Genomic DNA, 27122 nt, shown 5'->3' on the forward strand with positions numbered 1-27122 from the left:
TGATTCCCCTCAGCTTGACTGGGCGTGAACACACATCAGCACTTAAGATGAAGCGCACTGTCGCCTGTTGATTTCTGCAGGCACTGCTGAGATGAACGCTGGAGTTTTGATTTTCAGCTTTGCGTTCAGATGCATCATATCACTCCCAGACATTGCAAGATTCAACTACAGTCAGCAGCAAGTGATCTCATCAAAATACAAAAATAATACATGCACAGTGTAATGAAAGAATGACCGGATCTTGATGTATAGTTTTTTTGTAATGCAAAATAAATTATACTGTAAGCACTAATAATGAGGAGTGAGTAGTGAGTGATAGGCAGATTTACATAAAACATACTTGCCAGGGTTACAGGGTTATGTTTATATTTATTCTCCATCAGCACTCTCCTACTGAACAATATCTAAGGCCTGGTTGCTATGGCAACTAGCAAGCCCATACTGGAGAGCGACCAGGACGCATTAATAAGCTTACTGTGAGGTTCTTTGGCTCCTTCTGTTGGTCATAAGCTCAGGCAGCGACTGCAGGATTTCAAGCCGAATATGTCTGGATAAAAAAAAAAAAAAACGCAGGCACATTTATTTGAGATTATTAACAAGCACTTGAATCCGTGCACACAGTCCATCTCATCTGAGACGAAAATTGAAGATGCCAGATAAATGATGTTAGAAACCAACAGTGCCTAAAATGCCCTAAGAAAGTGTTTCACCATCTGCTATTTTTCCTATCAGCATCATGGCACCCATGTGAAGGAATCTCTAGTGAGGAATGGATGCAGCAAGAGGAGGGAGGAGGGAGGAGGGGGTCAACGCCTTGCTGGAAGCATAGACAGGAACACGACTAGCCAGGGGGATATTGCGAATCTTTGTAAGGATTCCCCTAGAAAAAAAAAAGCCCTCCCCCATTTCACCCCTAGCAAATCTCTCACCCCTATTAACAAAGCCGTGGTAAAGCTAGACTGTGGTCATGTTATCCAGGTCACGGGTGGGGCACTTTGTGTGTCTGCAGCTGGCATGAGCACAAATGTGTGAAAAGTCACGTCAGATTCTGATATTTGCTGTATATCTCCTTATTCATTTTCCACTAATGAACTGCTACGATTTATTTACATACTGTCAATTTACGCAGAATGCAGCCTGTTAGTCACTGACAAGCTGCTGGCTCCTGTCGTTAATTTTCACAATCCCAGAGGACAAAAAGGTAATTAAGTGCAAATGAGTATTTTCTAATGTCTAACATGCCCACAATACCATTTAAATATTAAAATATTATGCATGAGATTGGAACACAATTCACCTTTTAGTGTTTATGGCTTTTGAAACCATAGGAGGTACAAATGTTTAAAGAGCAGCACTCAAAATTAAACACCATCAGAAATTTTCAACCAAAACTGAAAAAAAAAGAAGCACAGAGAAGAGAACAGTTAAAGATCATGAATTGTAACTGACAAATAAAAATGTCATTGTTTTTTAATGATTCAGTATAGCCAGCATTTTGTGCAAATCTGCTGTTTGCCGGGCTACTACACAAGTAACAGTGGAGGTTAAATACTTCAAAACAGTTAACGCTTTAGTCTACACATTAAATGCTTTAAAAGTTACACACACTATGCAGGACAACAGCAGCAAGAAGGTATATTAATGTAAAAAATACAACATAAAAGAAAAAACTGTCATTTAGGTACAAAGTAAGAAAGGGAAAAGCTATACAAACTATCCAACCTTTACTTTTTTCTGTATGTACAACAAGAAAAGCACTAAGAGTGTGCAGTACTACACAAAGGCTGCTCAGTCATTGGATGATTTCTGACAGATAAGTCCCAATAAGTCTGCAACGGTGGATTTGTAGTAGGATCGTAATCATGTGATTGTCAGCAGGCAGCTGGTCACTGTGCCGCTATCTCACAATGATACAAAAATCTATAGCAAATCGGTGGATCAAGACTATAAGCCGCATCACTGCCAAAATCTAATGAGGTGGTCCTTGTGTCATTTCTGACCTTCACTGAAAATTTCATCCAAATCCATTAGTCCGTTTTTGAGTAATGTTGCTAACAGAGAGACAGACAAAAGGAAGGACAAATGTACACGGATCGTAACATAACTCCGCCGGCCGCCGCATTCCTTACTGAATACTTAGGGCTGATACAGATTTAAAGGAGTAAGGAATTCTGACATTGATATATTGGCCAAAATTCTGTACATGTTTATATGTAGTATAATACAGTTAGCAAAAAGAAAAAAAAAACTTTTAGAATTATTGTTTATTAATTTCCTGGAATGTATTTCACAAAGTAGTTAGTGATTTACCATAAAGACAAAGCTTGAGCCTGCACCATGGTCTGCTCAGGTGTTATGCATACTCTGCTACATGTGCTGCAGACAGTGCTCAGACTGACATAAACACACATATATGGTCATATATTAACAATAACCTGCAGTACAACAACAAACTAAAACCATATTTATAATTATTATTTAAATATTAGGATATGTCCATGATATCAACACTGTTTCCAATGAGTGTAGTCGTACATTCGGAGTTTGTTTAAATGTAAACAGTTTCAAATGGCCTTACAGTTGGACCTTCACATATAAATGGGCATTTGTTATGCTAAAGCCCCTGCCTATTGAGTTCACTGAATCCAGATTAACACTATCAGTGACAGGGGAATCTATGTGTTTCATAGTATACCAGAGTTATACTATGAAACATATATGGGTAACTGATAGAAATGCAGTTTAAATTAACCAGAAATGACTTGCCAAAACTGAAGGGAGGAACAACTATGCCAGAAAAACTTAGAAGGTGTCCAAAAAGACGTTTCTGATGCTGGAGATAATAAAGAATCTCAGCATTCTGAGGAAGGAAGAAAGCGATCGATGGCGAGGCATATGGCATAAGCATATGTTGACATAGTCCATATGATTAGTCTCACAGCCAGAAGAGCTTTTCCTCAAAGGCAGTGAAAGTTGCTATCTAAAAAGGTTTCGTCCTGACACCTACAAACAAAGCTCCTGAGTGCACCCTTTGCTAGCTCCACAAATAGAATATGCTTGATGGTTCGTTATCACTGCACATATCTAAAATAGTGACGCACTTCACTGTACAAAATGATGTGTGTTCAGTGTTTGACCTGGAAGCAGGATTTATGGCATCCTGAACTGTTCTGAAGCCAATTGTTGGTCCCTGAAGCCTGACATCGAAAACTGAACCCTGCATTAAATCTATTTTCAAAAAAGACATTATCTAATGAGACAAACTATATGAAACACAAATTGTTATTCAATTCCAAGTGTTTTTTATATGTATAGTTTTTGTCATAATGGATAGACCAAAGCTTAGAACCAGGCATTATGACCATTTCCTGAAGGGGAGAAAACATTTAAAGGTTGCATGTGACACTTCTTTTTAACAAGTCAATGCTCCCATACAAATCAACACAAATATTTTAAACTGTACTCTTCATGTGTAACAACATCACGGTTAACACTGGTCTTTCACCCCTATAATGTTTTATACTGCAATAACAGAACTGTGGGTACATTATCTTCCATGCCTAACATGCATGTAAATTCATCAAGTCATAGATGTGTACATATCCATATGTAAACTCATCGTGTCATGCTGCACTTATCCATATGTAAATTCACTATGTCATATATGTACATATCCATATGTAGATTCATCATACCTGGTGTATTTGTCTATGACACCTATATTATTATAGCTTTTTTTTTTTTTTTTTTTATCCCTGTTGCACTTTTTAAATTTCTCGTCCTGTTTCTTCCATGCCTTATCTGTATCAGGCTGCTGTAACATGATTTTTTTTCTCCAGTGAGGGATCAATAAAGCTGATCTTATCTAGTTCAAAATATTGCACAGATCATTAATTCTACCATGTCTAAAACCCCCCTGGTCCTAACTCTGTTTCAAATGGGCTGCTGTGAGTGTCTGCAGTTGCTGCACTGATGCCCCTTTTAAGAGCAGGACCACAGGCATTGTCTCTCTCTGCATCTTCTCTGTTCAGTGAGTGGTAAAGACAAGGAGGAGGAGCCAATCAGGGGCAGCACTTATCCTGCTGTGACGTCACGACAGGCTGCAAACCTCATCGGCTCATTTATGTCATACTATAAATATGAAGAAAGAAAGGGATGTTCGCATCTCATATTTTATAGATCTCTGGATATATCGAATACATGTAATTAAGTCCAAAAATGAAAAACTAGATTTTGCATTGCACTAACCCTTAAAACCCAACGGTGAGTTTATCAACCCAAACCATACGCTGATGAGTGATCATGCAGTCATCAGTGTAATTACTGTACGTGCATCTGGCTCCGGCTCTTGACACATTCCAGGTACACAAATTAAGCTTGACCCCAACCGGTCGAGGCGCCTTCCCTGAGCCTAGTTCTGTTGGAGGCTGTTTTTTTTTTTTTTTTTTTTTTTCCTGTTCTAGGGATTTTTTTGGTTCCTTCCCACCACCACTAACTGCTTGCTCATAGGGAATCCAAGGGCAACTTTAGATTCTTGGGTTCTCTGTTCTTTGTTTACAATTCGTAAGGTCTGTAGCTTAGTATGTTAAGTGCTGTGAGATGACATATGTTGTGAATTGTTGCTTTATAAATACAACTGAATTGAACAGAAAGATATATTACTATACAAAATTGGCAGAATGACACCATTTATCATAGCTACTAATCGGTGGCAGACAAATTACTCCTCTGTTACATGCCATTCAGTTGGGAAACTTTATCAAGTCTAAGCTTAAAAGCGTGATATTTCATCAAATTTCATCACTTTATTCTACATGCGTACATTTACAAAATGAACCATTCAGTTAGACTGAACTGCAAGTATGAAAGCAAATTAAATGATGTAAGTAAGTAGTGAAATATCTATTGTCTGTGTGTATGTATCTATGGATGATGCCAGGTTTTTCCGATCCTTGTAAAAAGAAATAATCAAATAAATGAAAAAAAAACTTTTTTTATGGTTGTAGGTTTGTGTGTTTTTGTTTTTAATGATTAAATTGGCTGAGTAAAGTAAGTTTTTTAGTTCTCTCTACTAATTATTAACTGTAAATACACTGTTTCCATAGAGATGCAATGAAGATAAGATGAGATAAACTTTACTGATCCCTCACAGGTGCAATTCACAAAAGCCTCCACCTTTGAGCCGGATTTGAACCAGCAACCTAAGGATCTCTGCATGATTCTCCTACAGTCCTCCACGCTACCATCTTAGCTATTGAAGGGAATAACAAAAATATGAGTACACGGTGAGTAAAAACGTGACAGGACCAAATACCCGGAAACTGCTTGGGGTTTGGAGATGCAAGAGAATGTAGACAAACAAATTGGGGGAAAAATTTTCGGGCTGTATCGCAAAAACTGAAATAGCAACAGATAGTTCCTGAAAGAGCTGGGAGGAGAGTCCAGATTAGATTGTTGATGAGTAACCTCTTCTTCATTTCATGAGTGTTTAAAAGCCAGATGTGGTTATAGAAATGATGGTATAAACCTGCAATCTGTTAGAATACATATGCACAGTGTTTCTTTGAACTAAATGTGCTCACAATAACATGCTGATAAAGAGACGGTATAATGTTTACCATGTTGATCAGATTACAATAAAAACAATCACTATCCTGAGGGGAACATACATATACATACCAAATAGTATCAAACAGTCATGGAGGCAATTCTAACAAACACAAATGTCAACCTGATGGTGACACCGCAGTCAAAACCAAGCGGCCACCAAAATCAGTTGCATTCTTTCTCTGGGCACCATAAATATCCGTATAAAATTTCACTACAATTAATCCAGCAATGTGTGAGGTATTTCAGTTTGGAGAAAAATGGTAGACTGTCTGACAGCCAACATCACCATTCCTCGAGTCATGCAGCTAGAATTAAAGAGCTAAGCTGCTAAATTTAACTACAAAGAGGCACTCAGTGGACACAGGAGGTTAGGCCATTTGGTTGGACAATAAGCTACAGCAGGCTAATTGAATAATTAATTGAAAGTCTTACATTAAACAATTAAACATTAATGAAGCATTTCATTTGAACATTAATAAATCATCACATTAATTTTGAAACATTTGCATAATTACCATCAAGTATAATAAAGATAATGGGACTTTTCTTCTAGACGGACTAAGAATGAAGCTGTCAGAGTGTCTTTAATCGGGAGTCCATGTATTGTAATGCATGTATTGGAATTATTTACGGTACATGTTTATGTTAAATCACAACTTATTTATGTAAAATTATTTACCTGCACCACTCTGACAACTCTTCACTTGCCTCCTTCTCTACATCTTTCTAGCTGTTTGCAGCAGCAGAAGCACAATCTCCCCACAGGGATCATTAAAGTTTCATCTAATCCACCTGTCTGATCATTCATCCAGCCATCTGTCCATACTTTGTCAAGTCAGATTTTATTTATACAGCACATTTCACTCCATATAAGCTTAATGTAACCCATCCAATTATTCCTCTCTGCCTCCTTTTCATCTATCTATCCCTCGGTCTATCCACATCTACATGCTTATTTGGCTGTCTTCATCAGTGTATCAGGTATCACCATTCCCTTATGTTATTAGCTGTTGTCTATCTATCTATCTATCTATCTATCTATCTATCTATCTATCTATCTATCTATCTATCTATCTATCTATCTATCTATCTATCTATCTATCTATCTATCTATCTATCTATCTATCTATCTATCTATCTATCTATCTAAATGATTTTATATTAATTCTTTTATGTGAATGTTGATGTGAAAATCCCTCAGTTTAAATCTCTAAAATCACCAAAGGTTGAAAGCAACTTGCCGCTGCTGTGTTTGTCTACACATGTGGTGTGCATTTACATTGTAAGAGTCCAGTGACACCTCCTTAGTGATTGTATAATTGAATCTGCACGACTAATAAGATTAGGAGAATCCCATTTTGAAATCAGATGTCCCCCTCCCTCCCTTATTTAAGGAGAGGTTGAGTTAATGCAGTAGCGGGCTTGACCATTGTGTCTGAGAACCAGGGGTGCTCAGGGTGGGCGAGGCGAGCAACGGTGACCCACACTTGTGAACACAGTTGAATGCACGACACAGTCAACGGGTCTGCATTCTGCCTCAGCCCTGCTTTCAATGTTTCACTTCCACGTTTTCCACGCACCTGCCTTTTCCAACTGCATCCCCCTTTTGTCACACATGCGCTTTCCTGCCTACCATAGAGACCACCCTCTGCTCAATCCAGCCCCCCTACTCCTCTCCTCCTCCTCCTCCTCCACCGGGGACCAAGAAGGCTTTCAGCACTTGCCACAGCAGCTCGCTATGGACAGTACCACAAAGACTCAGTAATCCCTCGCATCGCCCAGACACTTGACAGACACCACAGCTGATCGGCAGTGCTTCGTAGGAATATCTAGGGAAAGTAGAAAAGTAAGAGAGGAGAAAGAAAGAGGAAGTGCTTGGTGGATTACTCCTCTAATAAATAAGATTTTAACCCGCAAACAAAACAGGCTTTTTTTTTTGTACACATCTGTAGTTGCTGTAAAAACAAAACCAGCACAATGGAAGAAGACATGGATGAGGGGCAGACCCAGAAAGGTAAGAAACTGTTTCTTTACATGTTGGACGAGATTTTTTTTTTAGGTAAATCTGACATGTGTGTTGTATTGGAGTGTCAGTAGTCTCTGCAAATCAATTGCACAAATGTTAGTCTTTCCCACTCTGAATAGGAGAGCAGATGTTAGTGGTAATTCCTTTGTCCATTGAGTATCAGCACTCCACTGAAAAGTGCATGTCTGTATGTGGTGTTTGGGTAGAGAGAGGGGTGTGAACTGCCCCGGCGAGGGCTGGACTGCCTTTGTTTGCTTGATAAGGCTTTCATGCCTGTCGTGATGGCTGAGAGAAAAACATGAGGAGTGGAGTACCAAAGCAAGCTTCTACACTCATTAATCCATCAGCTCTCAGGTTCTGCCCTTTGTGACCAAACACTGAGACATTGTATGTTGCAGCAGTCCTTTGCGACATTCACTGTGGATTTGATGCAGGAGCAGGTTTTTCTTTTGCTCATTTAAGAGAGGCAGTGTTGCTATTGTGCAAAGTGGAATTGCTATTTATACTTCACACACCCACCACTTTTTTTTTTCTCCTGCATGCATGATTGAGTTTAAGGTTGTGACTCTTTAAAGCATGAAAATAAGAGTGTATATTTGTTTATCAGTGGATTATTGAAGTCATTATTTTTGTAAAAATCCCAAAATGACACATGAACAAAGGCTGTGACAAGATGCTGTTGTCATGGTGAAAAAAAAACCTTTGTTTCTGCCTCCCTCCCTCCCTCCCTCCCTCCCCCTGTTTTCCAGATTTAACTCATGTGACAGACATGGCTTCATATGTTTGTGTTTTCCTCCCCTCTTGCCTCTCCTCCCTGCAACCTATCACTACTCCCATGCACACACATGAGCTAAAACTGTTGCCATGGCACTGTCCAAGTTTAGTCATTATCTCCTCTTTTGTCACCCACTCCTCCTGATGACATTTCGGCAACACAGGAATAGTTCACCGAGTCTGAGATTGTGGGAGGGACAGGAGATAAAAAGAGGTGCAGAGGCACGCTGACAGAAATTAAGGATAATAAGAGGAGATGAGCAAAGGAGGAAACACTGACAGAGTGCAAAAAAAAAGACAGAGCGAGGGGCTTGGGAGAGCATTAGGAACGTAATCATCTCAAGAGTGAGCAATACTTGACTAAGTGTGATAGTTGCAGTGCAGAAACCCTGACAGAATATCTCCTGGTTGCCATGACTAGGTGTGTACATAGGCATTCCTGCTCCAAGAGCAAAAGCAGCCTTGGATACTATAACACAAATGTTCAATCAGCTGAAGGATGCAGCCATGCAAGTTGTGCATGCATTTCTGCATTCTCTGTCCATTCAACTGGACTCACTGGTTAGCCATGCCCTCTGAATATCAATATAAAAAACATAAAAACAGAGGACTACATATTTACTTAGTGTATTAACACAGGTGGGTCATCACAAGCTATTTCACAGATACAGAAGAGGAGTTTTGGCTTTTTATAGATGACGTAATTGTTTTCCGTGTCACTTGTTATGTATCACCCCCACCCCCACTTGAATATCTTTACACCTAATATTCTCTGCGTAGTACTGTAAACATGGTCTCCGTCCAAGAAGAGATGGGTAAAAAGTAACCAACTTGTTAGCAGAGAGGCTGATATACAAGAAGTCCACCTCTTTGACAAATGTGTGCAGCTAATCGCTGTTCTGTTGTCACCAGGGCGACAAGCCTTTATGAGTCACTGTTGGTGTGTCAAAACAAACACAAGCGAAAATTTGATTTCTTCCCGTGACATCTTATCTGCGTTGTTTATGCACTTTTGAAGCAAGATTCTTCTGTGTGTGTGTGTTTTTTTTAATTCCCCATTCAGTTACATCAGATTACATCCTAACTGTTCTGCCCAGCTGTCACAAATAAGATGCCAAATATGGACATGATAATGTAGAAGCGTGAATCCAGAGATGATGGAATAAAGTGCAAGGTGTCTGTTGGGACAGTACATTTAAGTGGAATCAGTCCATAGTTTGTAGAGAGAGCACACTTTTAACTAGCTTTTCCAGCTGGCCTAAATTATGTTATTTAGCCACTAAAACAACAAATACAAGAGCAGCGCTACTAAACAATTTCAAGACAGTTTCCCATTTATTTCCAGGCTCCACTGAGATCATGTTTCTGGACATTTACCGGTTGATCAAGCGTGACACAGTGTAACACAGACGCATTAGAACGAGGTAGCAGGCCTTGTCACCCAACTTAGTGCGCCTTTTATCAAATGAGCGACTTGACAGCTCCTCTACTGGTTTTTGCAGACAACAGATGATTGGAGTGACTGCTCTGATGAGGCAAGATGAACATTAAAGCCAACTTGTCAGGTTTTGTTAGTTGTCTCTTTGATTTCTTTCCTGTCTTTCAGTAAAATTCTGTAATGGTGTGTAAGAGTCATTGCTCATTTTCAGGGGAAATCTGCTACCAGAAAGACATAGCCCCAGCTCTACAAGTACCTTTTGATAACAAACAGGGTGACTAATCACAGAAGAAAATTAAATACATAAATTGTTCAGGATGGCATGGAAAGTACAGGACTAGATTCTGATGCTGTGATATTGGCCCACAGCAAGAAGTTGTATATTAAAGATTAATTCAGAATTTGGGGAGAAACTGGTAACTGCTCCCAGCAAAGTGACTGAAAAAGAGAAGCATCATAAAAGATTTCTGTCTGGTCATAACATTTTTAAAAGCATTTTGATGTCCATCCATCTATCCATCCACTTTGTATACACTGCTTTATCCTCTGGATGGTTGTAGGGGTGTCGGAGTCTTTCCCAGCTGACTTAAGGTTGTCAGTCTATCACAGAGCCAGCTTTTGGATATCACACATTAACTCTGAAAAGGCGACTGTTTGGAGATTTACAGGATCCTCTTCCCCCTCAAATTTATAGCATTGCTGTATTATTGTATTTTCCTGATGAAACATGCTGTAGAAATGAACACAGTTTTTAACTGTACTTTTTTTGGTAACAATTTTCAATTATTTTGCAGAATTTACCCAGTTTTGTTAAATTACAGTTAACATCAAGTAAAATCACAGAATAAAAGTACAAACAAAACAGGCCAAAATTGTAAAGCACATCCACATGTTTTGGTAATTTCTTCTGTAACAATGTGTGAACATATACTTACACTGTTTTACTGGGTTAAAATCTGCTTAAAATATCGATATTTTACACATATTTGCAGTTATCTTCACAATTTTTGTTTGACAATCCATCATTTTTAACGTATTTTTCTCTGAAATTCATTGTTTCTTTTTGTGTGTTTGTTTGTTTGTTTACACTGTAGACTACTTCTAGGTGATTTTGGAAAATACCTAATTGTAATTTTTTTTGGCAGATATTGCAAGTGTGGTTTGCATTGAAGCTTCAGTTGAATATTCACTGTAGAATAGATATAAAACATGAAAAAGAGTGTTGCCAAATGAGATACAGTTAGTAAGATGACATGAATACAAAGAGGATGGCATGAATTTGTGAAAAAAACATTAAAAATTTAAAAAAAATTTAATTAAAAAGATGCACTGCATAAGATGTAACCTAAATTGCAAACTACACTGTTTACAACTAGCGCTTTTGATTTCGAATTGATTAATTGTTCGGTCCGACTGCAGACATAATCCAAGACAACAACGCCTTGTAAATAAATAGGCACTTCCACCTCTGAAGGGGTGCAGGTGTCATCGAGTGCACTCGCAGCACGCTAATGCCCTTCTGTCTTCCTCTTCTGAGGCTGCAAATCTCAGATTATGAGTCAGATGCACCAGGTGGGCGCTGCTCACTTGAGCTGCCAGCCAAATGAAGGAGTGCACTCTATGTTCTAAAGTAGCCATCAGCAACAGGAAGTAAACCAACGCCCAGAGCAGGTTTCTGCTAACATGAACACAGGGATGAAATGATTAAACTTTTGTGAAGAAGTTCTGCAAATGAGCATATTTATGGGTAACGCTGTTGACGAACAAACCAAAAAACATTGTGGAGATATTTTACACTTCGTGTTAATTGTTGCTGAATGGAAAAACTGAGAAAGGCACACCTGTTAGTATTTTCCTGAGCCAAGAATCAACTCTGCAAGGCACCGCTTGTCCTTCTGTTTGATCAGTTTGATCAGGATACTAATTTGGCAAGCGGTAACACGTTGTGCATCTCGTTGATAATTATGTCAGTCCGCAATCTAGCGAGTCTCTGTCAAACAAAATAGCATGAATTCAGCAAACACAATGCACAATCGTAACACTTTATGAGTTAGGGTATATTTCAATGAGCTCTATGCACTTTAAATTTACAGCTCCCATAATAAATGTCAAATTTGCATTGAGGTTAAGGCATGCTGAATTCAGAAGAGGCTGCTTTTAATATACGTACTGTGGTTAGACTTGTGGCATGCCAGTGTAAAAGATTGCATTCGATTTTTATTTAAATTAGATCATTTTTGAAGATATTATTCACTTGTGATGCATTCATGAATACATTCATTAATTTTGCTGTGTAACCTAAAGCTGTCTCATCATTCAGCAGGGTTGATCATTTTACCTTAAAGAGCTGCGAACACTGAAAATAAATGAAATTAGGATTGACTTCAGTGGAGAGTTTGTATCCAGTGATACCCTGGATGCTGCTGCACAGTTTTTCCACTCTGACATAATAGCTTCAACTCAGAGAACAGTATCATTTCAGTGAGCGCTGGTCAAACACTTCATAACCTCTCTGCCTCTGCAGCCTCGTCTATTTCTCATTGTTCTGAATCTTAACCTGGTCCGACCCTGAAGAACTCGAGGGAGTTCCACCAATTGTTCCTCTGGCATTTGTTAGAGCTATTACTGGAGGACTTCTGAGGATTTTCTTATTGTTCTCAGAGGAATAACTCCTCTGTATAGATTTTTAGATGTGGGTTAACAGGTGTTCAAAATATAATTGTCCATACAGAGACTAGTCATAATGAGCCACACTGGGTCCTTGCAATGAAATTTTCAAGTGATAATATGATGGTGTCATTTAACATGCTAATGAGTTTGCACTGCACTATTTTAATAGTGAAACTACTATCTGCATGACTATTTATACTCATATGTTGTGTGTTTCTCATTTTTTAAACCCACACAAGTCTTGATAATTGTTTAGTCTCATTTGAAAGACATAAAGACTTTAAAACTATAGATGAAGTAGGTTAAGTTATTTACATCAAGCTTAAATATTAAGGTTATTCAGAGTATTTGCAACTGTAATCAAGCAAAGATAAAAAAGCAACTGTACAGATTGCTGTCACAGTCAGTTGTACACTGAATACAGGCTATTATGATGCTCTATTGTTTGGGAACTGTGCTTTAAATCCCTACATTCTTCAGTGTTGGCTGCTCATAATGTTGGCCATCAAGACATTTAAGCTCATTTCACCCTGGGAAAGGGAATTACCTGCACAATTAAAACGCAGAAACCGAGAGCAACACATCCCTCGTCTGTTGTGCTGAGCTTTTTGACATTTGCTCCCCCGGTTCCTGGAGCGGACTTGGCAACGACAAAAGACACGTCCCTGCTCTGCAGTCACGCAGTCATGTTCAGGCTCTTCCATCTCCCAGCGAAAGAAAGAAAGAGAGGAAATCAGCGGCTGAGCTTTTGGACCTGGCCTGTAACGTCCTTTTTACCCAGAGGGGATATGTGTGTAATGTGTCTCATTCACTATTGTCCCACTGAATTTGTTGACATACAGTAAGTGGGTCACAGCTCTGAAGTACCCGGTCTATTCTCAGATTTTGCGCTGCGGTTGACATGGCAACCATACTGGTTGATTAAACATGCGCAGAGGAGATGGGGGCATGCAGGAGCTGAAAAAACCTGCTCGCTACAGGGAGAGGGGGGCTGCGTTAGAAGGAACAAGGAAAGCAACGAGACATGTATATACGCCCATTAGCCTCAGACTGACACAGACACACCATCCCCCCACAGAGATCTCTCTCCCTCTCTTTCTCCCTCCCTCCCTCCCTCTCTGGCCAGGCTCGCTGCCACCCTACCCCCACACAAAACTCCTGTGATAGCAAGGAACCAATAACTGCTAGCTGCATGCACAAAAATAAAAAAAAAATGTCTTATTGCATATCTCGCAGTGCAAGCGCAGTCAACATGTACCAGACAAAATTAGATTAAGGTTCTCTCTTCTGACATCTCCTTTAATGGATTCTGTTAATTTCCTCCTCTAATACAGCATCTTATTTATTTTCTCCCAGGCTATAACCGCCCCAAAAGCAAAGCCTAATGTTGCTGTATGGCTTTAAATAGAAAAGATCCATTTTAATTAGGAGAGCACCAACAAAGACAGTCATTACGAGCCTATATCCTCTTTAAAAGGCAAAGTATTTGGAGTTGGCCCAAAATTAAATTCATAACTAACATTCTGCTGACTGTGGAACTTTTATATATTTGAATATTTCTCTCAGAGTTTGAAAAGACAAAAAAAAAACTTAAATGTGAGGGCCAGATGGCTGAGTTGGGGAAGTCCTAACATTAAAGAAATATTGCTTCTACGTGAACTTAAACCTGCCAGTTTGAAAAACAATACAGCCTGACAGTTCATTCCAGTGCAAACGTTTATTCTGTGCACTCTTGGGAAGGCAGGTGTTTACAGCCGATGCTACGCTGGTGTAAATATTACTTTTCTGTTGCACTTTTGTCTGTCTCACTCGGTCTGGTGTGTTTACTAAAATGGTAAGAGGCTTTAGGCGATTTTGCTCATTTGTCTTTACTGTACTGACACAAAAGCACCATTTAAGCGATCAGGTAGGGGCTTCAACAAATTACTGTCTCCTTAAATGCACGAAGGTTATCTAGTGACACTAACTGTACACATTTGAAGTACACTGTAGAATTAAAATTAGATAAATTGTGCTTCTAGATTGAAACAACACATCAGGCTTAATTAAGGTAAATGTGGGTGAGTTTTTGTGGTTCTTGAATCTTCTAAATATGCTAAAATGAAATGCTAACGAACTCTAGTAAACCAATTAAGCAAAGGAAATGGAAAAAAAAACACTTAGCTGTCTAATAAGCATAATGACTGATGCAAATTCTCTGCATTAAGCTCGGCCCGTACAATCTGTTAAACCCTAGTTGAAATGTAACTATTATAATATTCCTATCGAGATCATTATTGCTGCAAAAAAGGAAGCGAAACCTTCATGAAATTAACACCAACTGTACTTGGTAGTTTAATTCTAAGCGTTATTTAAGGACAGCCTCATGCCTCATGTGAAAGTTGACTGGGTCAGTGAGAATCTGAGTGTGCGTCCCTTTTGCCTGTCGGATATGACACTGACAGATGGAGGAGTTGTGGGAGGTGGGATGGGCCTTGGGAGGGGGTCATCCTTTCTCTTTGTATTAAGGAGACGCCTTCTGTTGATTGGATCATGGTGTTTGGGGTCACATAGGCTTCACTCTTCTTTTTTTTCAACTCCCTTTTTAGGAGAAAAAAAACACAAAAAATAACAGAGGCTTTGTTGTGTGGAGGATAAAATATTTAAACCCCCACCATCTTGTGAAATCCTGTCTCTTTGTTCAAAATTGAATAAAATTAATCCTTGTGTTGCCAGATTTTCAATTTTGGCCTGTGAAATATATTTAACACCCAGCGTGAAGAAAATCCTTCAGTGTTTCTTCCCTGATGGTGAGATGAACGTGGATATGTGAAAAATAGACATTTGTTAGATTTTTTTAAGGTTCTAAATAGCCACCAGATTGTAACAAAGCAAAAAAGTTTAAGGAAACTTGCCATTTTCTCCATTCTGCCATGAAAACAAGACTAAATACTAAAGGAAACTCAGGTAAGACCACACCAAAGGACTTTGTCACGGCTGCTCCTGGTCCATTTGAATCCGCTCGGTTGGACCAGATTCCCAACTTCACGGTCAGTGAGTACTTCAAAACACAAGTAGTACTACACCTATCAAGATCAATTCAAATACTTGCAACCCCTCATCTAGCACGGGATCTTTTCATTTTTATCGCAGGTAACGTTGGGCTAAGCAGAAAGCATGAATAATGAATGTGAGAGGCTTGTGCGCTGCTGCACTGTGCCACTTCTAAATTATGGATCAAGCATCCAGTAGCTCTCACAGTCGGTATGCACCACCATTCGCCATTTTTCACGAGCTCAATCTTGCAGTCAGTTAAGATCAATGAAGTGTTACTGAGGGGAAATGAGAATGTGCACTGGTATGAGGGAAAGTTTTGTTCAATGTGGTGATGGTGACAAGTAACGCTTGATATAATTAGCACAGGAACAAATCACAGCTCATCAGTCAGCGTTAATGTAGTTTCATGAAAATATGAAGAAAACCATTTGAGCATTAGACAAAGAAAAGCTGAATTAAGTGAGGATGTTAGTGTTAAAAAAATGAGTTTTTACACTCACATCCTTATTCAATCAGGTTTTTTTCCTCTTAGATCATGATGTATGATTTATTCTTCTAATCCACATTTGAACATGGCCATCGTCTTCATCTTGTGCTTTCCTCGTACACCTCTTTTTACTGGATCCAAGGAGTTTCCCTTCCACAAAATTAGGAGCAGACAATCAATAAAGCATCACTCTTGTTGCATCCACTCACTAATGCTCTCATCCTGCCCTGTAACTTCATCTTCTCCTGTTTCCATGGAAACAACACCTCCCTTCAGTCAAGTCACGTAGAAGACATGATTGTGTTGTAACAAAACTGCAGTAATGCAAACTAGTAGGCATAATTCTTCTATTTGGGTTTGTAGGCGCAGTGATTACACCTGATTACTGAGTTAACCGGCGCAGTTGTACGTCACAGAAATGAAAATACCTTTAAAATGAAGAACAGAGAGATTTCGACTGCAGCTGGTTTAATCTGAATGGAGTAATGTAAATAATGCAAAGGTAATAAACCTTGATTGAGGACATGACATAAATCATTTATATTGTGACTCGTCTCCCAACATGTTAAGTACTGGCTCTGTACAGTTATGGCACCAAATCTCACTAGCATGTCTCAAGAGTTTGCTCACTACAGAAGGGAAAAAAATAACTGCTTTCACTTCAGATGACTTCTCAGAGATGGCATTTCAGAACACAAGTTGGAGAATTCATGTAAAATTAAAAACTGACAGCAATATATTGTGATTATTTCTGAAGTTTGTGTGTGTTTATGAAGTGCTCCTGCATATTCATACGACCATCTAAATGTTTTGGTGAATATTTCAATTGTCTAAACAGTTGATTCTTCTTACTCTGGCTTAAACAGGCACATTGACCAGAGCATGAAAGGTATATCTGACCAGCCTCTCTCTCTCGCTCTCATCCTGTCAGTAAACCCCACCGCATCAATAAATCCTGTCACTGCCTGCTTCCTGAAACGATAAGCCAACTCGAGATAATGAGGCTGAGGGAAGAGGTGTTGACAGAGTCACTTTCTGTCTTAGAGGATAGTCAAACCAAAAACAAAAGGAGCTGCATGTGTGGGGTGTGTTTTGTTGTTTCTTTTTGACAGAGGATGTTAATGAGACAATGAAATACACTGAACAACTACAAAAAAGAAGCTTCTAGCAGGTATTATATCATTTGTCCTGATGGCAAGGTAAACAGTAAAAAAGCAGGATGTGCACATACCAAAGTAATCAGGATTGTGCACTTGCATATATGTGATTTCCAAACTCAGCACTTTGTCTGGAGTCACGTTGCAGTCCAGCAAAAGTTGAGTTTGTCTCAACTTTTTTTTGCTGACACAACTACATTTTTATCTCAGAACCTTGGCACTGCCCTTTAGCTGGAGCCTTTTCCATGCTTAGATGGCCAAACAAAAGCCATTCTGATATCAACAGCAACATTTTTTATCAAATCATCAATTTTTATCCTCAATAGGTGCGCAGGTAAACATGGGTAAACAATTATCAGTGTAATTTAAACAAATCAACTCTCACTTCAATGGCAGCTGTCCAAAAGACAATAAAAGAAAAAAAAGCAGTCCAGATGAGGTCAAGTAGAGACATCACAATTAATGACAAAACAATGATGCAATGCATTGTTCCACATAAATAACTCCGATAAGCACAGGGGTGCTTTCCTTTTAAAATTGTGACTATCAAAACTGCATTATCCATTAGACTGAAAATACAGAAATATACGGTAGTTGTTTCACAAGTCATGCAAGAGGCAGTACCAGTTTTTACTGGCAAAAAGGGAGTCCAAGCCATTTAAACCTCCTGCAGGATGTCAGAGCCACATGAACAAAGGTGTGAATTGCTATGAAACCACCTGAGAGTGGACGTCAGGTGACACTGTGAGTAACTGATAGCCTAAAAGGCACCAGAGGGGAGGCGTTCCCTGAATCTGATGTCTCTTCTCAGGTGGGTAGGTGAGGGTGTTGGAGAAACACCAGAGTAGTGATGATACAGGAATACTGCAGAGAGATGACATCACAGTCCCCCTATCCTGTGCAGTGGGAGAATCTCCAGCTTGACATATAATCATGTGTCAGACTGTGATCTGTCTGAAAGACAGGGGAAGCCTTCAGATGAAAGTCTACATAAATCCCATCGACTCAGACTCATGTTCCTCCTCTTTAAGCCATCGACTTGAACATATGTCGGGCATTATTCAAACTGTGCACCACTGAACTGAGAAAATATGCTTATAAACAGACTAAAATCCAGGGACAGAAGCTAGTCAGCGTGCACCGATAACCTAACCTCATGTCTATTTGAAGGGAATTATTGACTTTTTTGGGAAACTGTAGCTGATGCAAATGGATTCCAAGTGTGAAAAGCTGCACAGGTTATTGGGAAACTGTGTACACTCTGTAAAAATGAAGTAGAAAGGCAGAAAAGGCATTCCACAGTCTAGCACTGGATTATATCAGTGAGAATGTAGATAATCTAGGCGAGTCTGGGCGAGGGTCGGAGCTGCACCAAGCGTCTGACTGCTTGGTAAAGCCCAGCAGGCGGACCAGCTACTTTGTATTCCGCTCGGGTCTGGATCAGAGTCAGAAGCAGAGAGCTGAGAAGGCGGGATATTGCTCTGACTACTGCTTTGTAACGCAAGTGAAAATGATGAGATAACTATAAAAGAATAGTGCTGAAAACATCCCGAAATCTTTTATCAGCTCCACAACTGGCAATCAAACCCGACTGCACACCCACTGAGCCGCTTTTGAGAGCAGGGACGGCAGTGTGAATGCAGATGACTTTAATCATTGGCCATTATCATCTGATAACTGATCAAGAGGAATTTTAAGTTTTTATGAACATGGAGTTACATTTTCACGTGTATTGACATGGACTTCAAACAGCCATGTATACTCAGGAAGCAGCTTTCCATTTCAATGCAGGTCTAGATGAGGAGTTACCAACTGATTCAGGATGGTCCCATTATGTGGAAAAAATGTGTCTGCGTGGTTCATATACTGCAACGCACTGCAAGACTGGATTAGTTCTGTGCTTGCCCAGGAAATAAACTCCAATTCTGTTGTTGTAACTCTGAGAAATGACCAAGCCAGTAGCCCAAAACACACACACACACACACACAAATACACAAACACAAGATGGAGACTCATAAATCTAAGCAATTCATACAGACACACTCGTGCACACCAGCACTTACAGCCTCAGCTTCTCTCTGAGCATTGCAACACTGTGCGGCACAAGATTGAAGTTGGAGTCGAGCGGTGATTAGTCACCTTAAGGGCCTCTGGGACAGGAGACTGGGCAAAGAAGAAAGGGGTTGAAGGTCAGGATTGCTATGTAAAGCTCAGGCTGAGTTTTTCATGCTGAATAAAATGCCAGCATCCTCTGCAGGGCTGAACAACTGACAGAACAAATTTGGTGCACAAACCTAAAATACAGACAAAAATGCCAGTTAACTGCATAGATAAAGTACAAGTGGCCAGTAAATATCTCATCCCGCTTCATGGCTTTGAGCACTCTGACACTTGCTTGATGCATAAAGAACTCAGTCGCCCATGTAACAGGCAGAACAGCACTGCGATCCTCCTCAATCAAGTTGTTGTATTTTGTTCTACCATGCATGCATGCAGAGCTGCCTCCCAACTGTGGTCTGAATGTTGGAGATTCTCTAAAAACTAAATGGAAGTACAGTGTACAACATGCAAATGCATTTGCCCATTGGCAATGTTTTGCTGAATAATTTAAAATTTTGCAAAATAGTGTGAATCCAGTCTAATGTGTCTAGCTGCGTGTCAAACTGAAATAAACACTTTTCTTCAAGAAGTTTGTTGACTAATTTATTGCTGTATTTGTGTGTTTAGGATGCCTGGAATGCTGCATAAAATGCCTGGGTGGGATTCCATACCCATCCCTCATAGCCACCATCCTGCTGTATGCGGGTGTGGCTCTGTTCTGCGGCTGCGGACACGAAGCCCTTTCTGGCACTGTGACCATCCTCCAGAACTACTTTGAGGTGGTGAGGAGCCCTGTGGATGCGCTGGATGTCTTTACCATGTGAGTACGAAAAGAGTCCGACATTCCAAAATCCCCTTCTGAATGTTGATTTAACCCTTAAAAGTTCATATTCACCAGTTTCTTCCAATAAAATTATCTCAAAATTTGCTTTGATATTACAAATGTGTCGATCTGTTTGTTCAGTCACCTCTACCTGTTGAAGCTCACTAGCAAACAACTCTGCTCAGACACTGTAAAGCTACAGTACACAATGGCTGGTAGTATTACTAGAGTAATTCAGTAACACATGTAGAAGCCAGAAATCGACTATGAGAGTTAGAATCCATATTTTTGAGACTGTCAGTGCATTATTAGGGGGTGGAAAAGTAAAGCCATGGCATAAACCTAATAAACTGTCATTGTAGAAACTTCCAAGGGGAAAAAGAGCAACTTAATATATGTGGTTAGACACTGCAAATATATCTACTGCACTAAACCTCCAAACCTATTAGATTTAAGATAGTAAAGCATGTATATTATTTCCATTTCAAAGGCAAATGTAAAGAACAGTACCACTTTACTTGCAATTAAATATCCTCTTTCTGTGTATGTTTGCACTTCCACTAAAGACTCAACAATATTTCATAAACTAAGTGCAATATGTTGTAATTATGGACTGTTTCAGTGTTTTCTATTCATTCTCCAGGATTGACATTATCAAGTATGTGATCTACGGCATTGCTTCAGCTTTCTTCGTCTACGGCATCCTGCTGATGGTGGAGGGATTCTTCACCAGTGGAGCCATTAAAGACCTGTATGGAGACTTCAAGATCACCACCTGCGGACGCTGTGTCAGCGCTTGGGTAGGGTTACCGATTTACTGAATGGACACCGCAAAAATGTAGCTCAGGTTTTTGGTCTGTTGCATTTACAACTGGGCGTAAGCTTCCACTGCTGCAGGAGTCAGTTGGTCATACAGTCTAAATGTCAGGTCATTTTGCTGGAGTTTCCCTTGAAGGTTGAGTAGGTGAAGGTTTCAATAGCCTACATTTTTTGAGCCATTGTGATAAGCACTACACAAGCAGTCTGGAGCACCAACTGTATTTCTTTTTTTTTAACAAAAGGTAGCACAAAGTTCTAAAGGTGTTCTATTAAATGCGATGGAATATTACTTATTTTTTCTATGTAGAGTACAGGGACATCCAGTAAAACACACTGTAATGCTTCTATGGAATAAATGATTCGTTGATTTGCATGTGTTCATGTAGGTTAGCTAAAAAAAAAAAAAAAAAAGAATTCCTAAAATCATGCTGTTTGCAACCTGTAAAACACCAGTGAAAATAATTTTAATATGCAGCCATAACAATAAAGACTTAGGAGCACTTTCATACAGTGCATATGAGGAAGCCTGCAGCGGTCACAACAAGATGATCTTGGGGATTTAATTGCTTTGTAAATGTAAGGCTCAAGGCACAAGGAAACAAAGGAAATGAGCTATGCTATGGTATGTGTGGTCGCTGGCTTTATTAATCTTGTGGTCATGGACGTGTCCAAACCAAAATGAGATTAGCTGGCAAAAATAGGCAAGTGGTCTGCAGGGCAACACTTCATAACCTAAAGGATCCCAGGCTCAATCACACTAGCCAGTTTTCAATTTACAAGATGATTTTGTCCTTCTGCAATGCTCTGGAACAAACACCAATTGTACAGTTGAGTTGTGCATTTTTTTTTTTTTTAAATTAAAATTGCTAACTGACAAACTACTGTTGTTCTCCATTCTTTCAGTTCATCATGCTGACATACATCTTCATGCTGGCTTGGCTCGGAGTCACTGCTTTTACCTCCCTCCCGGTCTTTATATATTTCAACATCTGGAATATCTGCCAAAACGCTACGGTGCTGGAGGGCGCCACACTCTGCCTGGACCCCCGCCAGTACGGTAAGAATGAATATTCTCATTTTCAGTGTCAGTGTGCTGCTCAGATGTCTTTAATTGCTTACCAGCTGCCCCACATCTGTTTTGTACCTGGCAGAATACATAAAGTATTTCTAAAGCGTGACATTTTCCAGTGAAATTATACTTGCACAGCAGACTGCATCATGGATTGAAGTGAAATTCAATAATCTTTGATACATTTTGAACTCAATTTACTAAATACGGTACTTAATATATGAAACACAGTAACTGGAAAGTGACCTCTATAAAATTACAGTATATTAAACTCAGTGTTTCCTTTCGAATGGCTTTAATGATCCAGAATAACATCATGTTAAGCTATGAATGAAAGTCAATCATATCTGTAGCTTATATGCCGGGCTCATTATTTTCAATTAGTGCCATCTCTTTCAGTCCATTAGCCACCGGCAGCCTCTGATACTGTCTTTGTGTCAACACACATTTGTGCTGCCACCACGACATTAAAGGCCTATATGTCGCCAGTGTGGCTATGCGTGAACTGAAACTGTATTGCAATGGTCTGTTGTTGTTGTCTTTGTTCTGTCTGATTCTGTCTGATTTCTTATTGAGTATCACTCCACACTGGTGTAAAATGAAGTTTTAAAATATTCCAACTTCATTTCAGGTATTGTGCCAATTGCTGAGGCAAAAACTGTGTGTGCTGGATCAGAGAAATTCTACAAGATGTGCGAATCTAATGAGGTATGAAATAAGCAACGTTTTGGTATCAAAGCATCTTAATGCACTCTATAAATAACATTCTGCACGGTCTGTAAATTAATTCATACATATATCACACACACACAGACACTATTTCAACCAAATCACTGTGTGCCCTTAAACAAAGCATGTCTCCTTCGGTGTAGCTGCTCACAGGCAGGCAGATTATAGAAGCACCTGTTTCCTGCATGTTTTGTGTGGGTACAGTAACGCGTGTTTTCATCCTGCAAATGAAATGACAAATCTATAAACAGAGTCTGCAATGACTGCAAAAATAACAGCTGATGGTCATCATGACCAGGACCTTGTCATAGTCGTCACAGATTAGCAATGCTGTCTACATGTGAAATTTAAAAAGCAGCTTTAAACACGACATTCTACATCACAGCAGGAAAAGAACCAAGAGGACATACAGTATATAAATGGAGCAGAAAGAAATCTTTCACCTGCCCTGACTGTCACTTCTTTGAACTAGACTTGTAACTATGAATTCCACTCAAATGATTTCTGCTGAAGTTTGACAAAGAACATAGGAGTGTGACTCCAAACTGAGATATCAGGGATTTGACAAAAGTAAAGTATTTTTGAACATGACAGCATAGAACTGACACTTTAAAAAAAAAAAAGTAATGGACAGTGAAACCATTTCTTACATACTCAATTTTGAAAATTTTACAGACATTGAATGAGTGAAGCATTTTTTAGGGGCTCCACATGGCATGTACAACTACTCCATAACAATAATATGGGTTTATGAATGTAGAACAGAATGAACTGAATGTTTACACTATAATTTCTTACATAATTTTGATGTCCCGTAAGAACTGAAGACTAATTTGTGCCGTGATTTCTTCTTCCAATAGCTGGACATGACATTCCACTTGTTCATCTGTGCCCTTGCTGGAGCAGGAGCTGCTGTTATTGCTATGGTGAGAATGAAAACATCACTCAAAAGACACAACAAAAGCCTCTCAAGGATAGCATCTTTGCTGGTTCAAGCTTCTTTTTTTTTTTAAGTCTCTCTACATGAACAAGAGGCTTTGCTTTTGTTTGTAGGAGCAATAAACAAATCTGCAGTGGTAAGGCTGTTATTGAAAATGAAGATAACTGAGAGGAACTACTGTAGCTGGCAAACTAGCAGCGTTTTGTTGTGGCTGATTGTCTCTCCCTGTGAGAGAATGGCTGTAGATGGGAGAGAAGGCATTTTGGTGCAGTGAAAAAGACAGGGTTTGTCTCCCTCCCTCTCTCGGAGGCGCCAGGCATGTCATGCCGTTGTCATGGAAACAGGAAGAAGAAAGGCTCGGAGATTGTTGCAAACATCACTCAGTAATTTGTGAGGAGCCATTTTCTGAGAAACAGAAAGTGTTTTCTAGTCAGAGATGATGGTGCAAATTGTGGAGGGGCTACATCATCTCCCCTCGTCCTCATTGTTTTCCATCCAGATGATGGAGGAGAAAATTAGCCACAACAGATTCACTGGTGCATCCCAATAATGAGCTGGTCACGAAAAAGGTTCAAAGCAATCAGCGGTAAAAATCTTTGAAAATACACGACACTCAAGGGAACAAACTCAACAACAAACAAAATCATGCACATATTTTCCATGTTTGGATCTCAGTCGTCTAATTGGTCTTTTTGCATCTCGCAGTGCAGCTATGAAACTGTCATTCCTTGTGATAAGTGAAGCTTTGTTATAACCCCAGTCATTAAACCACAATGCATTCATTACAACCTTAGCTGCCATGGTAACACAAGTCAGAGACTACAAGTAGCGTTATGCTGCCACCTACTGGAATAATGAGAAAGCTCTCCAGGATTTTAGAAACTTTTCAAGTCTACTCACCACATTACAAAACTCATAAATCTGAGAAATCAATAATAATGTAAATGTTACAAGATGCGCTGGAATACAGCACATCTTGTGATGATGCAGTTCTACTCTGAAACTGGCAATGGTCTCTATTCTTCTCTTCTTCTCATTCTCTTATTGGTACCACGCTTAATAAATAACTAATGATAACTTCCTTCTCAGATCCACTACTTGATGGTGCTGTCTGCCAACTGGGCCTACGTGAAGGACGCCTGCCGGATGCAGAAGTACGAGGACATCAAGTCGAAGGAGGAGCAGGAGCTTCACGACATCCACTCCACTCGCTCCAAGGAGCGTCTCAACGCCTACACATAAAGACCAGCGTGAGGCCTGGCCCTGCCACTCCGGCCTCTCTCCCTCTCTCTCTCTTCTTGCTTTCTATCTGTCTCTCTCTAGCATCCCCTCCCGAGGGGGGGGCGGATGGCGCCTAGGGCCCTCGCCACTGCTGATGTCACTGGTGCGTCATATGACAATGTGGTCTGGGGTGATTACGTCACACAAACCTCCTCAGTCACAAACAGCATTTCAGATGAAACAAGCCCCTTTACCTCTCTCATGGATGGTGTTATGATTATTATCATTATGGCAGTTGCATTATTCTTGAATAAAAGTTGCTTAGTGCCGATCGTAGTTTTAGCGTAGTTTGTAGAATTAGAAGTAGCAGTAGTATTTCTGGTTTTTATTTGCATTTTTTTTAAATTTTTTACTCTAAATAATTTGTGTATAATTGTTTTATTTTTTCTTAAATTTTATTTGATACTAAGTGTCATTCTGCTCTCATGCATAATTTATTTTTTTTGCTGATTTCTGAGGGGGTCAACAGGGGCTTCAAAGGGTTTTCAAGCACATTTCTCATGTCGTGTATCTGGGGATTTCTTGTTCCAGAACTATGTACTGTATGTGAATGGGTGGTTAGTTTTGAAAATATGTTAAATCTCACAACACAACTATGAAGCATTGTAAGCCTTTGCCATACCAGTATTCCCAGGGATTAGAACGATTTTCACATGAAAGCAGTTAGAGCTGTTTTTCTATTTGAACTTACACAAATGCAAGTCAACACAGTAATAAATACCAAATCAAACTAAAACAAATATTTGCTAGATGTGCCAAGCCTGTTAAACAGGAAAAAATGACTTTATAGTCAGATTTCAGAGATGGGATTAGTCAACTAAAGATAAATTGCGGGTTATTTTATGATAATCTTTCCATTTAAATATATTTTAGGACTTCGAATGATTCCATTGTCTTTGAATCACGAGCCACAAAAGCACATGCAAACATGCTTTCATAATCCCTTTTTTTATTTCTTAAAAGTGGAACTTTATAAATACTAAACTCCTGTTTTTTGCAGAACTCTGCACTGTATATACTGATATATCAAAGCATACCTATATGTTAAGCACTGACATTTAAGGACAATTCATGTGAGAATAAGAAGAAATCGGTCCAATCTGCATCAGTCTCAACCGAAAAGAAGGCCTGACAAAAGTTGTTGGTGTAATGGCACTACTTGGTGGAGTTTTCAAATGTGAGAAAAAGTGTGTGTCACAGTAATTTTGTTCATGACAGTAACTGTATTGCTTACACATCCCGATGCCATACAGCTACAGAGGTGATCTGTCGATTCATTGCCTGGCATTTTTTTTTCCTTTGGTCAGTATTTCTCAGAGCTAGTTTCATGCACTTATTTGACCATTTCTGTGCTCTCTCTAGGTGTAAGCGCATTGGTGTTCAACTCAAAGTTGGATAACTGTACTGTTAGTAAAGACTGTGAATTTAGATGTTTTTCGTGGCATGGACATGCATTAATATAGTCTTATTGACTCAAAAGTTACTTTATTTCACTTCTTTATTTTTACACTTTTGACTGTCTTGCTGGATCAACCCTTTGTTTATATGTGCAGTACTAAACCTCCCACGCTTACTGCGTTATGCTACTGATATTAGAGACTGTAGTCTTTGAGTTGTGTCTGTTTAGTTTGTGATGAGCTTTCAACCATGTCTTAAAGCTAATACTTGTACCAACATTGCTTACTCTGTAATGATCTGAAAAAAATGCTTTCAGCTTTCTCCTTGTATTAGTCTTTTGTACTTTCACTACAGATGCTTAGTAGCAGGCTTTAAATCAAATCTGTTTTGTACATTCATGTGCCAACAGCTTGAAGTGGCTTATTTGACCTGTATGATCAAATTTGCTTGCATTAATAAAATTCACTTGTGTACTTGTTAATAAATACCAGAAGTCTTGTGTCGATTTTGTTTTAATGTCAACCCATACTTGTGGTGTAAGATCTGAAAGAATAACCACAAGAGGCAATATATCAACTGTATTATCTGTTAAGTGAGTTCTAAAATGTGGTCAGACAGAATTAGATTGTAAAAAAGGGAGATTACTGTTTTTGAGGAAAGAAATGCATGTACGTACATCGGGAGGAAATATGCTCAGTAACTACAACATACCACTAGATGTCTCCCTTTTCTCTTGGTTATGAAATGTGTACCAAAAAGGTTTG

The 27122-nt window shown here is 39.3% G+C and overlaps 1 protein-coding gene across 1 annotated transcript; it reads left to right on the plus strand.

Annotated features, from left to right (window-relative positions):
- Nucleotides 1-7258: 7258 nt before the first annotated feature.
- On the plus strand, nucleotides 7259-26843 carry gpm6aa (glycoprotein M6Aa). The gene is made up of 7 exons (XM_023298740.3): nucleotides 7259-7624; nucleotides 19927-20119; nucleotides 20766-20922; nucleotides 21845-21998; nucleotides 22642-22718; nucleotides 23600-23665; nucleotides 24769-26843. Exons 1-7 carry the CDS (start codon nucleotides 7588-7590, stop codon nucleotides 24919-24921), a joined length of 837 nt encoding a protein of 278 aa, XP_023154508.1. The 5' UTR covers nucleotides 7259-7587; the 3' UTR covers nucleotides 24922-26843.
- The last annotated feature ends 279 nt before the right edge of the window (nucleotides 26844-27122 follow it).

This window comes from Amphiprion ocellaris, chromosome 13 (assembly GCF_022539595.1).
Source record: "Amphiprion ocellaris isolate individual 3 ecotype Okinawa chromosome 13, ASM2253959v1, whole genome shotgun sequence".
Taxonomy (NCBI): domain Eukaryota; kingdom Metazoa; phylum Chordata; class Actinopteri; family Pomacentridae; genus Amphiprion; species Amphiprion ocellaris.

Coding starts and splice junctions, on each gene's coding strand:
- gpm6aa (XM_023298740.3), top strand. CDS start 7,588: ATGGAAGAAGACATGGATGAGGGGCAGACCCAGAAAG. Junction 22,719..23,599: donor AGATGTGCGAATCTAATGAG/GTATGAAATAAG, acceptor TTCTTCCAATAG/CTGGACATGACATTCCACTT. Junction 23,666..24,768: donor GAGCTGCTGTTATTGCTATG/GTGAGAATGAAA, acceptor CTTCCTTCTCAG/ATCCACTACTTGATGGTGCT.